Below are 17,489 nucleotides of genomic sequence, written 5' to 3' on the forward strand. Positions count from 1 at the left end.
ATAAGCCCGCCAATGTACAAATATATATTACATGTCAGAAGTATTAATAAGAAAATAAAATTAACGAGGTATCTTTTTTCTGGTTTCACTATTTGTATGTGCACGTAAAAACTAAATTAAAAATTGTCCCAAAAACAAATTTTAATGTAAGCATTTAAAAATGATGTCGCTGAATGGGGACTGTTATTTCAATATTAAAGTCCCTACTTGCCTTCAAACATACAACTGAAAAAAAATGTTTTCAGAAATTTACAATTTTGCGCAACAAACATTTAGACAGAGTCGAAAAATCGTTGAACATAATTTTTTTGGAGTTTTTTTGATCCATATAAAACGAGTTTAAAACAAGAATTGTCAATCTATAAAGTAAGGCATTCTTAATAATTAAGGGGATTTTTGTCATTTTATGGTTATAAAGATAGTTGTGGCCTTGAATTAAACCCTGTTTTTATCACTATTGTTAACTTTAGAATATCAGCGTAATAATATGAGTAAATCAATACTTATTTGTACATTTTTGTAGACATTTCATACTACGGTGACATAAAACACAGTTACAAACCTTCATTTCAATATATCACAAAACATTTGTTTTATTACGCTTACGCTTGTTTTTTATATGCCTGTATGTTGTCTCGTCGTCCAGACGAATTTAAAACAATGTATGTTATGTTCATATTATGTGAAATAAAACTAGAATCGTAGATTAATGTTTTTTAGTCTATGACTTATCAAACATGTTTACATGGGTTGCAAAATGACAATGGTTTGTATGTACCTACAAGTTTTAAAAATATAAAAATAAAAAAAAAAACTTTTTTATGGCCATCAGAGCAAGTAGTTGTTCGAAGTGTGAAAATGAATTATTTTTCTGACTGCGTCAAATAAAGGTGTTTATCGAAACCACAATTCCGCTGCGTGAATTCTCCTGAGGAACGCCAATACATTTCATTCTACTGATTTACTGCCATTGGCCGTACTACGCGGATGTTCGGTTGTTCCGTCAGCGGACTGGGCGGAACGTTTACCTTTGGCGACTGTTCCGTTCTTCGCGCGCGTTTTAGCCGGCAGCGTCGAATGGCAACTCTGCATTCCACGTATTCTAAAAGGATGAGCCGCACTCAGCGGAAATTCCGTCGACTGTATAAGGCGTATTTAGCCGACGGATAATACGCCACGGATTATGTCGTGTGGCTAGTCGTTCGGTTGCACATTTTCCACACCCGAAAATTAAATGAGTGTGTCGCTCGCGTAACGCAAAAGCACAGACTTAAATGATTAAATTCAATATTTTGGATATACGTATAATATTATAATTATCTGCTGTATGTGAATATAACAAACACGTTTGTTTAGTGACTGAATTGTGGACAAAATGGTGGAATAAATAACTTATCTAGAGATCAAAGCGAATTAAATAGTTAAATCAATTACTTGGATTGGCTAAGTTAAAAAAATTGGATGTTAACAAACGTTGTGTCGTTTTTATCCAAATTCAAAAATTATCACAAAAAAAACACATTTGTCAAAACTAAACGTCATTAAAAAAAAAGTATGCACTACAAGGTTTCGTGTTTGCTTTTACGTAAAATATGTTATTTGGCAAAATAGAATGTCAAGTAGGATAAACACATCTGATGGCTTCAAAAGAAATTTCAAGGTTATCAAAACCTGTCGTAATCATTTCGGCGAAATGATCATGTCCAATCAATTTAATCCTAGTCAGTGAAGAATTTACTTTTTTCTTTTCTCGATCCAATAAAATGTACCACATTACAGAGAGATCCTTTGAGTAGCTTTTTTCGTTCGGCAACGAGCAATTTTTCCTTGTATGTGGGCACCGTCAAAGAGACTGATGTCCTCAAATGCGGTGTGCGGTATGTAGTGGACATACGATGTGTCCATTTTAAATCAAATCTACTGTCCTACAAAATCTTGTTTTTTTTTTGCGTTAAATATATTATTTTAACAATGGGATGTCAAATAGACGACCGTGAACACTTTTGACACCTTTTTTTGTTTTCAATCGAGAGAAAAAAGGAGAATACATTATTGACTATTTTTTTTATGACCTTTTGTTCTATTCATTTCCATAAAAAAAATATATATATATTTTACCACCCAATACAATACTTAGACTTGTAATATGTTATTATTAACATGAAGGAAAATACTTTTTGAAAATGTTTTGATGAAAGTATTCTTTGTCGAATATTTCTATCAAAAACTGATTTTACAGTAGTTTTTTTGGGAGATGGTTTTTGTAGAATGGATAAATAAAACGATGAAAAAAGAGATATTTGTTTGAGTTTTGTGGAAAAGTGTTTTCTCTGCGGGACTTTTCAAAATATTTTACATAATGCGGGCAAATTTCTTATGCTGAATTCGATTCAAAAAGTTTTCAATATGAAATTAAATTCATGTCCTAAATGTGGATTTTACATATTGTGATTTTCCCATTAGGAAAGTTTGACTCGAAAACAGTTTTGAAATTCACTGAAACAAGTGAATAAATTTCTCTCCCTTCGGTAAATTAAATTCAAAATTAATCACTTGCTTCATTTTCCTCTCTGATTGGATATTACCAATCCAGTTAACACAATAAAACTCTTAAATCATTGGTGTATGTATTGTATATTGCGGATCACTAAAATATAATATTATTTTTGGATGGATTTCTATTTTCGGAACACAAAAAAGATGTTTTCGTTTTAACCTGCAGTGTGAAAATTTGAAAACAAAATTGTGATTTGTCTAAATTATCGCAGATTTTTTTTTCATAAAACAAAATACGACTTTGCTGTAAAAAAAATACGAGATATATATCAAGTCTTGTATATATAAAACATTTAAGTTTGTAAGTAAAAATTCTTGATGGAAGTTCATTCTTATTTATTATATAAATAAAAGACGAGTGATACTTTAATCCACAAATTTGATTTAAAACTCGAAATTCGGTATTATAATGCACAAATCCAATGACCAGTTTCATCGCTTTTGCGACTGTTATCTTTATTAGGAGTTCAATGTATTTATACACAACTAAGAATAGATAATTCAAAATTATATGAAAGTTAATTAAATAAAGTTATTTATATCTTAAGGATCATTATCGATTTTTATTGGGTTAGCTAATTAGTTGACATAATGCTATTTTAATGAGTTTAAGTATTTTTTTGAACAAACAAATGGAACAATTGAAGAAATATAGATGTTCAAACATAGGCAAAATGGTGAATGTTACACAGTGTGTAAAGTGACCACTTAAACCAGCCAATGACAGGTCATAAGCCCTGTAAATTCCTTGACTTCCATATTCACTTATTAAAGGTATTCTCTATCCCTGTTGTGATTTGTTAATAATTAAAATAGCATTATATCAACTCATTGATTAATCCAAAAAAAAATATGATAATGATCCATAAAATAAAAATAATTTTATTTAATTTACTTTCATATAATTTTGAATTATCTATCATTACCTTTGTTTTGTATAAATACATTGAACTCCTTAATAAAGATACCAGTCGCAAAAGCAAAAGCGGTCGGGGTCATCGGTTGTGTTGGTCGACTCTACTATTTTTTCTGTCGGTAGGTCGACGCGGCAACAAACCCTTAGTCCTCTTTTAGAAATGTGTTTAACATTAAAACGTTCTTGACCAACAAAGCGATACGCACCGGACGTGTAAAAGGGAAGCGGTTGGGTAAGAAGTAATTTACAAATTAAAAAAAAAAAATTGTCGTAAAAATGTTTCTTTTAAAAAAAAAAATGGTTTTATTTATGTTTACTATGAGAAATGTTCCTCGGTATGACCCTGAAACACTGTATATCTTATATTATGTGTCATATAATAAGCATACATCGTTTATTTGAGGCGTCAGTGTTCTATAATTTTTAATTATTTAGAATATTGAGGGGAGGTCTTTAATCCCACCATCCACCCGCAGTCGTAATTGAGTTCTGGGGGACTCTCTGTCAGCTACGCATAGAGGAAAGTTATTAAACATATTCCTGAGGAATACAAACTCTATGCAGATTAACGAGGGGAAGGAGGATGGATGGACAGAGGCCAACACGTCGTCCCCACCCCTCAGGATCCTCTCAATGCCTCTGTTTTTTTTTTTATTCAATAAATATGTATTTACACAGATAATTAACATAAAAAAACGTATTCAAATATACAAAAACACAAACATCAACACAAACATCAACAGATGAAAGAATTGAAGGAATATGGATGTTCAAATATGGGCAGAATGGTGAATGTTACACAGTGTGTAATGTGGCCACTTAAACCAGCCAATGACAGGTCATAAGCCCTGTAGATGCTTAGACTTCTATATTACCTTTTCTGAAATGTTCTTCATCTCTGTTGTAATATGTTAATGTTATCAGCTCCCCAGGGAGTTAAATCCAGTCTTTGTCTACAAAATTTTGGACAAACTCAAAATATTGTTGATACGAAAACAATTTCCTAAAAATATGGTGACACAACAAACATAATTTGCACAACAAACATAATCAAAAACACAGATATTTACAATGAGAGAACGGCTTTGATTAAAGAAGGACTCCCTTGGTGGTCAGAAGCAGAGGATCCGAATACCTCTTTACCAATTATTTAGAAAAGTTAACTAACGTAACAATTTTGGAAAAAAATATAAATTACCACAATTAGCCATAAAAAACCTTATTATCTTAAAATTTTAATGCGCCGTTGATTATACATAATCAAAACAATAAAAATACGTTTCACGTGTGAAAAATGACTTATTTAAAATTATATCCGATACAAGAGTGTGAAATTTTATTCTGAGCTTGTTTTTAAAATGAAATGGCTGTTAAATTCACGTTGTTTTGATTTATGGAACACATTTACGTTAGTACGTGAAAGGCTTTTTCATTTAATATGCAAAAAGCGTTTTGAAAACGGGTGACGTGCATACCATGGTATTATATGGCTACAGATGGAAACTGTTTGCAATGAGAATTAACATAAAATTTTGCATTTCATTTTCGTGCTTTCGTGCCCTGTATTTCAAACTTAATCTCATTGATAACCTTGGAGTAATTAAACAAAATTATTTGTCTAGCTAATGTCATGGTTAAGTGTTTTTTTTGCTTATTTACTATGCGTGAGGTTCGATTATATATATATATAGTTGGATAATTTATAAAGCGCCATTTTCGTGAAAATCACCTCAAGGGCGCTGTACAATTAATAAATATCCCAGTACGTCTTGCAGCTACAGAGCGCATGGACGGTGGGGATTCTAGTTCCTCGTTTTCAATTAAGATCAATCAAAAATTATAACAGATAGGAGCTAGACGTCTTGCAGCTACAGAGCGCATAGAAAGTTAGAAATTTAGCCCCCATTTACACATTTTAAAAATTGACAAATAAATTTAGTGTATTAATGATATTTAAAAAAAAAAATATGAATAATAAAAACGAGTAAGATTACAACACGCCTTGCAGCTACTAAGCGCATAGACGATTGGAATCCTAGACCCCGTTTACAAAATTTAGGTATTTGAAAGTTGATATATGAAAACTAGATAACCAATCATCGTGCAGCTACAAAACGCATGGACGAGAGGAATTCCAGCAAAGTTAAAACAATATCAATAAATTTATAAAAAATCGAGTATAGTAGTAAATTGGTCAAGTGTTCATGCCAAGAAGTAAGCAATAAAAAACTAAATAAATCAAACACTGTTTCAACTCCATGGTTAACAAAGGGAGATAGATGTCCGAAGAGAAGCTTTTGTAGACAGTAGGTAGATATCGTCGCCATGTGGCCCGCTGGCTGGTAGATAGTTTCTGGAAACGCACGTGTGTAGTTCTATTATGCCTTTTGTTCCAATGACTGGGTGTCTATTTTGGTCCGTATTATTTTGTTTTATGAGACGCAACTTTCCTGTTCAAATTCACTTTTCTACATTAATATTACACAAACGCGTGTATGAGCGGTTTGATTTATCATTTTGTATATTATTAGAAGGCAGATATTTGAAATATTTTATATTTATCAATAAATGTCAGTTCACTTTTAGTAGCACTGTTGTTATTTATTAATTATGGGTGTAGTGTTCTAAATAGCAAAATTTAGGTACTTTCGCGTCGCTGATGCATTCTTAAACGGTTTTAAAGGATTTATATAAAATTTTATGATTTTAAGGTTACAGACACACACATACGCACTGACATACTCATTATGTACCTTGAGGTCTTGAGTGCGACGTTGTAGTTAGTATTTGAAACTGAATTAGCCGCAGAGTCGTTAATAAAAACGATACCGATGATATTATATTATATTTTAATTACCTAAAAATATAACAATATTTTTTTACCTACACCCGTTAGTTTGTTCAACTTACATTAATCTTAAATACATTACATAATGAAGCATGGAAGTCATGACATATTGAGGTGAAAATCAATTCCAATGTTTTCTCTAGGAAAAAAATGTATCAACTTATAATGTGTGCATTTTGATAAAAATATGGGGTATGTCTATTCAAGAAGACACTGTATTAAAATTTTCGGTGACTTTAAGATACCGTAATTAACAACAACATTTAAAAGAGCAGGTGCTATAGGTGGTAAATGAAATAAGCGTTTATTTTAAAACAAGAATTATTTCAAAACAGTACACAAATAAACTAAACTCAGTTACGTTTCAGCTCTTTCAATTCGAAGAAGTCAAAAAATAGAAGAGTTAAAGAAATGTGGATGTTTAAGTAAAGTAAGAATGGTAAATGTTATAAAGGGCCACTTAAAACAGCTAATGATAGATCATATGCCCTGTAAATGTCTAGACTTCCATATTCCATTCTCAAAAATGTTTTTTCTCTCTGTTGCAAACAAATTAAGATCATTTTAGCAAACTTAAAATTTTAAGGAAAGCTAGTAAAGTTATTTATTTATTTATGTAATTTAAATATCTTACCTTGAGCTGGGGCGTAAATATTAAGATACAGGCAATCCTCCGACTGGTTCACTAAAAACGGCAGGATCCTTTTCAAATACTCCAGCCTTCCTTTGGACACTCTCTTCAGCACTGCTGTTTCATTCCTTATATCGGGTAACACTTGAGGACACACAGGACTAAATCGATCCGCCACTTTAATCCCCGACCACAGGGCCCCCGAAACAGGAGGCATAAACCTCAAAGATCCTAAAGGAGGAGACGCGTAAGGTATCCCTCTAAACACTTCCACAGGATCTAAATACCGAGATTCTAAAGTAACAATCACCCCTCTCAAATCTCCATACTTAGTCCTAACGACCCTAGAGCTTAAGGTCCCTGAACTTCTTTCTGACTGACTTCCTCGCTGGTCTGATGCCGCTTCGCACTTCACAGTGAAGAACTTCGTAGCGAACGGAGGAAGAGTCAGAATCAGAAGTGCGTGGAAGATCAACATTGTGAATGGCGATGCACTGTTCAGGCATTTGAATCGTGATCTCACGTTTTTTCCCATCACTACACTTTAAGTATTACCTTGTGTGAAACATATTTTTAATGTTCACATCAAAATCTTTAACACAATTATCACATTTAAAGTGACTCATTTTTATTTATATTTAATCACGCCAAGATATGGAAGATATTCCATATTTAACCGTTTTATTTACAGTATTTTTCCAATGTTCAAAATCCATTTGCAGTTTGTGGAGTGTTGACAGGTTTAGCTGAAATCAAAGAAAAATAAAACAATATTAATCATTGCCAATGAAATCATATAACTCAGGACTTTTTGGACTCAGTTAAAGAAAAAAAAAAAAAAGCGCCTTCAATTATCCAACTTTTTTTATCAACAGTTTTTTTTATTTTTTATTTGTTAATAGTTTTTTTACCAAATAAGGACAAAATTACAAATATTTTCTACATGGACAATTAATAATAACGTTTCTACCTCCCTAATAGAGCTAAAACACGTGTTTAGAGATCCCTCTCTTGTTCGTTGTACATTCATTTTTATTATATTTAGGTTTTATTTTTGAAACCTGTTTTAACAATTTCCTTGAAATAAGATATTATATTCTAAAACATACACAATTTTTTACCGTAAGGAGTTGAGGATAGGGTGGGTTTATGTGTTTTTTTTTTATTTTTCTAAATGCATTTATTACGAACAAGAAGGCAACAGGCGGGTATCACCGACTGTTAAATGCTAGGATTCGGCCTTTGATTAATTAGAATCTCGGTCACTGTGAAATTTCACCCCTTTGAGTCTCAAAATCAATTTTTTGCTGTTAGGAACAATTGAAATATAATGATGAACCGAGTTGTGGTCACATGGCTAGTATCGCGGTTTCACGGATCAGAGGTTCGAGCTTCACACTCCGCTCTACAACAACTTGGTTCCCATTTTCTAATAGTGAGTTATTTACAACTCGTTGAAAGTGGCACCCAAAAATTTTAATATTTGAGTAAACCATAAAAAAAATATGTAATATTTTTTTTAAATGAAAAAAAAAATTCTGTCACTCAGAATAACGTCACTAAAACCACACAGTTATCAACCATTAAAAAAATCTAACAGTCGGTAGAATTCCAACCCAATCCTTCCGAGATCTACTGATTTTGAGGTCTTTTATTTTTATTACATCACAATAGCCTATGAAGCCCAATTACAGTGCTGAATTGTAGCACACGTGTAGCAAACGTGTGTTGTTATGCTATATTATGTTATATATATTACGCTTATATATAGAAAAAATGGATAAATAAATAATAAATTTGTATGAATATTATTTGAGGGTACTATTTGCAAACCCGGAAAAATTAATCTTTCTTTATTTTGAGTAAATCACAAATCACAAAAAAAATATAAAACATACCTTCAACTTTTTTTAAACTTCATTTTTGTATTATATTCAGTATTTTTTTTATACGTAAGCAATGATGACATAAGTACGATTTTGTAAAAAAAAACAGTAGTGAAATAATAAACTTGATTTTTTAATTTGTGTTTATTCAGAAAAACAACAGCAATACAAAAAAATATACACAACATTATGAAAAAAACATAAAATAAAGCCAAATCAGTTTTCCACATAAATACAATTATAAAAATCCAGTTTAGTTAGATATAATTCATAGAAGTGCATGTGTGCGAGTTTTTTTGTGTGAGGATGCGTGTGTAAAAAAGTGGAGTGTGGTTTTGGTAGGTATGTGAATATGTGTGTAATTGTATATGGGTGTGAGGGTAGGTTTAGGGACAGGGTAAGTGTGTGTTTGATATGAGTGAATAGAAATAATTTAAATTTATAATGTAAAAATATATTATTTTTTTTATAACGAAACATAATTTTTTTCAAATAATAGTTTTTTAATTTTGGTTTTAAAAGTGAGTTAACTGCAGTGAAATATGTTTATGTTATTGAAAAATAAATTATAATTACGCGTCAAACGAATCAGAGGAGAGTTCTGTGCATAGTTGGTGCGAACTGTAGGTACATGGAAAAGAGATAGATTCGTGTGACGGGTGCGGTAGCCAGGTACGTTAAGGGTCAATTCAGAAACCAGAACAGGACTATCAAGACGTCCATTAAGAATGTCATGTAGAATCCCCATATCTAATAACAAACGACGATCCTCAAGACTAAGTATATTATGTTTATGACAAGAAGTTTTATAGTTAAGGTCCGTAAATCTGGATCTCCAATTGAGATGTCTCAAAAATGTTTTCTGAATATTTTCAAGCCTTATCTTGTGTATGGAATACTGGAGAGACCACACAGAGGAGGCATATTCAAGGAGACTGCGAACGTAAGCGAAATAAATTAATTTGATACTACCAATATCATTAAAAGCTTGGCAAGTGCGGATAACAAAACCTATGTTTCTGTGTGCCCGGTTCACTATATTTTCGATGTGGTTCTCATACGTAAGTTTTTTATCTAGAATCACACCAAGATCACGAACACTTTCAACTCGTATAGCTCGATTACTTAAAAAATATTGATATGAAGGTTTGGAGCTACGTGAAAAAGAAATGAGTAAACATTTTGAGACATTTACATTTATGAAATTTTTTTCATAGTAATCTGTTAATCGGTGAAGATCGTCTTGGAGATTATGGCAGTCACTAGTATCTTTAATATTCAGATATATTTTTTTATCGTCAGCATACATCAAGAAATTTGAATTATGGATGACTGCATATATATCGTAAAGGTACTCATTAAAGAGCAAAGGACCTAAGTGTGAACCTTGAGGAACTCCCGATGTAATATCTATAAAATTGGATCGAAAACCTCCGAGTACGACAGCTTGGCTCCTGTTGCTTACGTAGGATGATATCCATCGATATACGTCACCTAGTATCACAAGGTTAAAATTTTTTCTCAGAAGGATAATATGATCCACACGATCGAATGCCTTTTCAAAATCAGTGTAGACCACATCCACCTGTTCACATTTATCCATACAACGAAGTACAAAGTTCGTAAACTCAATTAAGTTAGACGCGGTTGATTTGCCTTTGAGAAAACCGTGCTGATGTGGAGGAATTCCTTTAACAATAATGGGATAAATGCTTTTATAAACATTTTTTTTCGAATACCTAACTAAACGTATTAAGAATGGAAATGATTTTATACATTTCAACTTTACAAAACTCAGGTCGAGGTTACCATGTTTGCAACAAACCCGACAATTGAAAAGTCAAGTTCTTACAAACAAAGCCGGATTTTTACTGACGATGTTGTCATTATTGTAAAAAATTGTATTCTGAATAAGTTTTAATTAATATCCAACTTTTTTTAAATCTTGGATTTTGACAGGTTCGCAGGTAGTACCTTTATTTATCCTTCGGTCGTACATAATATATACGATTGGTTAGTATTGGTTGATTCTCGGTTGTTTTCAAACTTGATGAATTTAAGTTATGTCATTTCTCTTCATAATTTCATACTTTCTGTTTTATTAAATATAATGTCAGCATATCACTTAATAATAATAAAAAACGTTTTTAACGTTTGTATTTACTGCTCAAATTTAGTACCCCATTTTAAAATTAGTCATTATTATTTTATTATCAATCTTAAAATTAACGATAAACGTAAAAAATTACTAACACATCACAACAGAGATAAAGGACATTTAAGAGAAAGTAATATAGAAGTCTAGGCATCTACCGGGCTTATGACCTGTCAATGGCTGGTTTAAGTGGCCACTTTACACACTGTGTAACGTTTACCATTCTGCCCATATTCGAACATCTATATTCCAACAATTCTTTCATCTGTTGATGTTTGTGAAGTTTAAGAGCTGAAACCTCTATTTATGCGGGTGAGATTCATCTCTTTGAATTGTTTCACCTACATACTAGGTAAAGCCTAAAAATCTTTTTTTTTTTTAATTTCTGTACTTCTTCATGGACCAGGTGGATTTATCAACAATATTTTGAGTTTAAGTTAGAGAAAAAATAAGATTTTCAGGCGTTGCCTAGTATGTAGGTGAAATAATTCAATTAGATGAATCTCACCCGCATAAATAAAGACTTCAGCTCTTTAACTTCACAAACATCAACAGGTGAAATAATTGAAGGAATATAGATGTTTAAATATGAGCAGAATAGTGAATGTTACACATTGTGTAAAGTGGCCATTCAAACCAGCCATTGACTGGTCATAATCCCTGTAGATGCCTAGACTTCTATATTACCTTCTCTTAAATGTTTTTTTATCTCTGTTGTGATGTGTTAATATAAGCAGCTCCCCGGGAGTTCAATCCAGTCCTTGTCAACAAAAATTTGGACAAACTCGAAATATTGTTCTAAGAAATTACGTCAATTATTATGATCTCACTGGAAATTGAATCCGAAACTCTCCGTGTTATTATTGAGTTTAAAAAACGAAGGAAGAATTTTAACATTTTTGAGCAGAAATTTACCGGATATGGAACAATTTATGAAAATATATACCACGAATAACATTATTTTATATAACAAACATACCTTGTATAATTTATTTATTTAATTTTAGCATTGCAAAGTCAAATACTTATTAAGTTTAAATATGACCACAGTTCACTACATTTTCACAGAAAACTAAAGTCATAAACAAATTAACATGAAATAAATGACAAACTACCCACCGTTTATGGATTTTTGATTCCATACTAATTAAAACTCAAACGAATAACATTATATTGAATTTTAACCGTTTTTGGTGCACAAACCAAACGCGTCATATGTATTTTAAAAAAAAATAGTAGAATTAAATCCAATAAAAGTTTTAAAATTGGATACCTTACCAAATCGAAAACAATTGAAAACAAAACATATAAATTTCTCCGAAATATAGAAGTCTAGATATTTAGAGGGCTTATGACATGTAAATGGTAAAATGATGTTATTTAAAATTAAAATTAAAATTGAACCCGTCAATAAGGTCATAAGCCCTATAACTGCCTAGACTTTTATATTTCTGTTATTAATTTACTTTGTTCCCAATTCACTTAATTAAAAAAAAAAAAAAGTAATTTTCATTTGCAAGATTTCGATTTATTATTTAATATTTTTTGCTATATAATCTTGTTTAATTTTTAGGTTTTATTTTTTTTTTTTACTTTGGGTACAAGAAAAATTATGTTTAAAAAAAAAAAAAAATATTAAGCAAAATATGTTAGTATTATAAATTTTTTTAAAAGGCAGATTTTCCGTTTATGTTAATAAAATAAATAAATTTGTATTATTTTGTTGGAATGTAGATACAGAAATAATCCTTGCACCTTTGAGCAAATGTTGTGTTAAGGAGAGGAATATTGACAATGATATTATTTCTTGCCCTTGCTATATATTCATGTCTGTGAGATGGGGATGACCATGTCCTCCATGAAATGCCTAGCAGAATATATTTAGCATATATCAGACATATCACAAGTACATCAAAGGCTTTATAAATGTCTATAGATGGAATTCTCATTGGTACCTTGAGAATAACTTTCATAACTCTTAAAATGCCGCTCTTTAAAATTTATTTACAAGCGGTGATGTAACATTGTGTTACCTGAATCAAAAAATAAAATATTTTGAAGTTAAGACATCTGGAAAAAACACACGAAACATACTGTTAAATTTTTTTTTCCTTAATTTTTTTTTGTGCGATTTAGGGATCTAATAGCAAAATAAATTTGAACATGCCGGTCATATAATAAGCGTTCACTTCCGCTACTGCCAGTAACCGATCAATTGAACGAATTTCTTCTTTTATTTTTGCCTCTTTCACACAAACACCGGCTACATAACAGCGTCTCTGTTTTCCTTATTATAACTTCTTTTCTCGTGTTCTTTCCTATACTGCAAAGTAAAACCGATTTATTGTTTTATTGACATCACTTTCATTTGTATCACCATTCTTCGCATAGTAAGGATAAATTATCTTAATAATTTCAGCTCAACTCTCAATCTCATTAGAATATGATATCTCTCTCTACAAGAATTTCGGCAATAAATTTAAAACAAATAGGCATACGTTACGTTGAACGTTCCCTTTCTTGAAGGACTACATTTTTGAAATGTGCGGTCGCCTCTCTTTGAGTCCTTGCGCGACAGTTGGACTGTTCGTTCCGAGTTTTCAAATGGAAAGGAATCTACTTCTAATGCACGGATATTGTATGGATGAGTTACTACCGCGGCCGTCAGATGGCGCCAAATCAGGCAACTTAGAATTATAATCCAGTTCTAAAATGCTTTTAAAACGGAGTACGTTGGACTTATTTTTTACAACGTTACAATGCCACTAAATGTTTTTGTTACATGTTGTTTAGATGCACAAGTATTTGTCAAATTTTAAAGATTACTTTCTATACCTGTTATTTTTCTTTTTTTCTGCTGCATTGTCATGTTTTCATACTTTTAAACTACTTTTATTTACAAAAATTATATTTGTACACAAAATCAATATATTGCTGCTCTTACTATAGTGTGCAGTTAATTTTGAAGATGTTTTTTAAATTGATTTAAATTGATTTTTTTATATTTCACTTAAAGATTCTTCTTATCGTTTCTTTGAATCCCTTAAAATATGTATGTGTATTTTTATGTTTTTCCTATTGTTTAAATTTTTACATCTGAGCATGTTTTTCATTCTTTATTTTAATTCTTAATTTTTAATTACTTTTACAAAGTTTCTTTATTTTAAATATTATTTCCATTTGTAAATACTAACTACAAACTACAAACTTTAAAATATCTTTTTTTACTGAAATTTTTAATTTTTAAACAACTCCATTTATGTTTTTTTTTTCCTTCTCTTTTTGGTACTTTCAATAATATCCTTACATATAATTACTTTATAATATAGAAATTTTACTGTTCCATTAGAGTTAAGTCTAACTGTGTAAAATATATAACATCGTTACGGTACTGTATGTTTCCTAAATAAAAGAAAATCAAATAAATAATAAATAAAGGCACTTTATAATTATAATTTAAACCTAACGTTAAAAAGGTTTTAACGTTTTCAGTCCTGCGGACTTTTAATTTTAAACATCAAAAACAGCCTTTTATATTAAAAAATATATAAATGTAAAAGTTTCGGTTGCTTTTAAATGGCTAAAATATTTTGTTTTCGGTGTATCCTTTATATTCGAATGTTGATTCTGGCAAAAAGCTGGAAAATAAATTGGATTTATTATTAAGCCAAAGAAAAATCCTTATACATTTCCAAGCATTGAAATCAATGTGCTCCTAGAAAATCTTATTTACTATCTCATAGGCATGTTAATATCAGAGTTACTTCGAAGAATCCATTATAGCAGATAAAAAATACACTCAATAAAATACACAAATAAAAGCATTCTACATGTAATAAGTTGGGAAGCTACGGCTTTAACTGCCTTAATAAGTGCTTTTTCAAGATATATAGTCCAGGATCATATTTCAGTAGTTCTAAAAATTGATTTTTCCGTTTTTAGTAGTGTAAATAAATTAAACTACGAATATCTTGGAAGTTTTTTTACAGAATATATATTTTTTTTGTACAGCATAAGGATTTTTCAAAAAATATTTTCTAGTAAAAGAAAAACAATGAAGATTAAAAATAAATTGAAATAAATATAATTTTGCAGTATGTCCAAATGCTTGCAGACTGGCTGGATTTCCTCCCTAGGAAGTTGTTTAAATTTAAATTTATTTCAACAAAGAGGGAAAACATTTTTAAAAAGGGAATTTGGAAGTCTAGGCATTTACAGGGCTTATGACCTGTCATTCGCTGGTTTAAGTGACCACTTTACACACTGTGTAACATTCACCATTCTGCCCATATTTGAACATCTATATTCCTTCGATTCATTCATATGTTGAGGTTTGTAAAGTTAAAGAGCTGAAACCTTTATTTATGCGGGTAAGATTCATATAATTGAATTATTTCACCCACACACTAGGCAACGCCTGAATTTTTTTATTTTCATCAATTTTTATACTATTTTTATGGATACTTCTTCATGGATACTTCTCTGTTGTAAAATTTTAACAATATTTTGAGTTTGTTCAAATTTGAAATAATTCAATTAGATGAATCTCACCCGCATAAATAAAGGTTTGAGCTCTTTAACTTCACAAACATCAACAGATGAAAGAATTAAAGGAATAAAGATGTTCAAATATAGGCAGAATGGTGAATGTTACACAGTGTGTAAAGTGGCCACTTAAACCAGCCATTGACAGGTCATAAGCCCTGTAGATGCCTAGACTTCTAAATTACCTTCCCTTAAATGTTTTTCATCTCTGTTGTAATATGTTAGTAAAATTTTAATGTTAACAGCACCCCAGGGAGTTGAATCCAGTCCTTGTCTACAAAAATTTGGACAAACTCAAAATATTGTATTTTTTTTGTTAATTTTTGTTTTTAATTGTTATATACAATTGTATTCTGCTAAAATATGTCCATGTACTTGTAATTTTCTCAAACTGAACGATTTGAGTAGGTATTAATAAATTGACTGAAGGCAATATGCCCGCTATTATATGTTTATTAATTGTATATGCATATAGAGTTAAAACAAATAAAAATAAATAAGGCTGTCTAATGATTGGATATTTACTCAGTGAAAATCAAATACCCCATATGCAACGTCTGCATAAAACCTATTATTTTCTACGGATGCGAATCGTGGCACCTCAGTAGGGCCCAAAACCGCAAAATACTGAGTTTTGAGAATAGGTGTCTCAGAAGAATCTTGGGTGTGCGGTGGCTTAACTTTGTGAGTAATGAAGAAAAAGAGAATGGACGCAACAAACTCCGGTGACAATTGTCATCAAGCGGAGGCGATAGGGATAGCTCGGCCATATACTGCAAATGCTTCCTGAGAGCCTTAAACACGCTTGCCTACTTTACAAGGCATCAGGTTCTCGACGTCCAGGACGTCCACTGCTGACTGTTTGAATGAGGACGCGAGCCTGACTAGGGCGGACGCACATAAGCTGGCAGCCGATAGAGATGAATGGAGGCTCTTTGTGGACACCATATGCTACAACTAGGGAGCGCACATGAAATAATGATGATTATTTTAATTTAAATGAATAACTTAGATATATAAACATCTCGAATGAGGTGTAACTCTGTGAATAGTAAATGAATACCTTATTTAAAGATAAATAAATTGATTGGAAGAAATTGTCATTTAGCTTTGACCACGCTATCGCACAAATGAGGGTGCTACTTGCAAACCTGGCAAAATCCAAAATCTAAAAAAAGTTAGATATTATTTGAAACTTATTCAGAATAATTTTTTTTACAGTAATCATAACATTTTCATTTAAATATGTGGCTTTATTTGTAAGAACTTGACTTTTAAATTATCGGGTTTGTTGCAAACATGGCAACCTCTACTTGAGTATTGTAAAGATAGAATGAATAAATTTAAATGTTTTATTTCATTAATGTTTTTTGACATAATTGTGCTTATGTTATCACTGCTTACGGATAAACTATTTACTGATTATAATAAAAAATTGAAGTTTGAAAAAAAGTTGAATTTAAGTATTATATTTTTTTTTTGTAATTTGCTTAAAATCAAGAAAGATGAATTTTGCCGGGTTCTCAAATAGTACCCTCAAATATGGATATGCAAAAGTTGATTAAACGAATAAAGTCGTTTAAAAGCATTTATTTGTAACCCTTTTGTAACTCTTTGCCAACTGTAGAAGACTAAATAAATAATTTGTGTCTAAATGAAACGATTTGATTTTTTTGAGCTTCGAAATGAGTTATGAAGCGTGCATTTAACTTTGATTAAAACTTAAAGCTATTATTTGAGCTGAGTCCGAAAGCTCGAAATTTTAATTAAAGTTTTTAGAATTTAGTCTGACGTAATTAACCCCTGAAATTCCCCTTTAAATGATTACATTTAGCATTTGGATTTTTTACATTCATTATCCTTAATTGAATTTTTAGCCGCAAAAGACCGTTTTCCTTTATTATATTTTATATCTTAAAGAATATTTAGTGAAACAGAATATTCTTGTCAAA

The 17,489-nt window shown here is 31.0% G+C and overlaps 1 protein-coding gene across 1 annotated transcript in view; it reads right to left on the reverse strand.

Moving 5' to 3' along the window:
* Positions 1–953: 953 nt before the first annotated feature.
* The window catches only part of LOC148272755 (uncharacterized), a 60,704-nt gene continuing 44,168 nt past the window's right edge, over positions 954–17,489 (reverse strand). The window contains exons 2-3 of the mRNA XM_088239606.1: positions 6,955–7,697; positions 954–1,102 (exon numbers count right to left, since the gene is read on the reverse strand). Coding sequence (XP_088095732.1) covers positions 954–1,102; positions 6,955–7,486 — 681 coding nt within the window. The 5' untranslated portion in view covers positions 7,487–7,697. The remainder of the gene's footprint in view (positions 1,103–6,954; positions 7,698–17,489) is intronic.

This window comes from Micrasema longulum, unplaced genomic scaffold (assembly GCF_059751315.1).
Source record: "Micrasema longulum isolate JH-2025_06_02 unplaced genomic scaffold, ASM5975131v1 h1tg002196l, whole genome shotgun sequence".
Classification (NCBI taxonomy): domain Eukaryota; kingdom Metazoa; phylum Arthropoda; class Insecta; order Trichoptera; family Brachycentridae; genus Micrasema; species Micrasema longulum.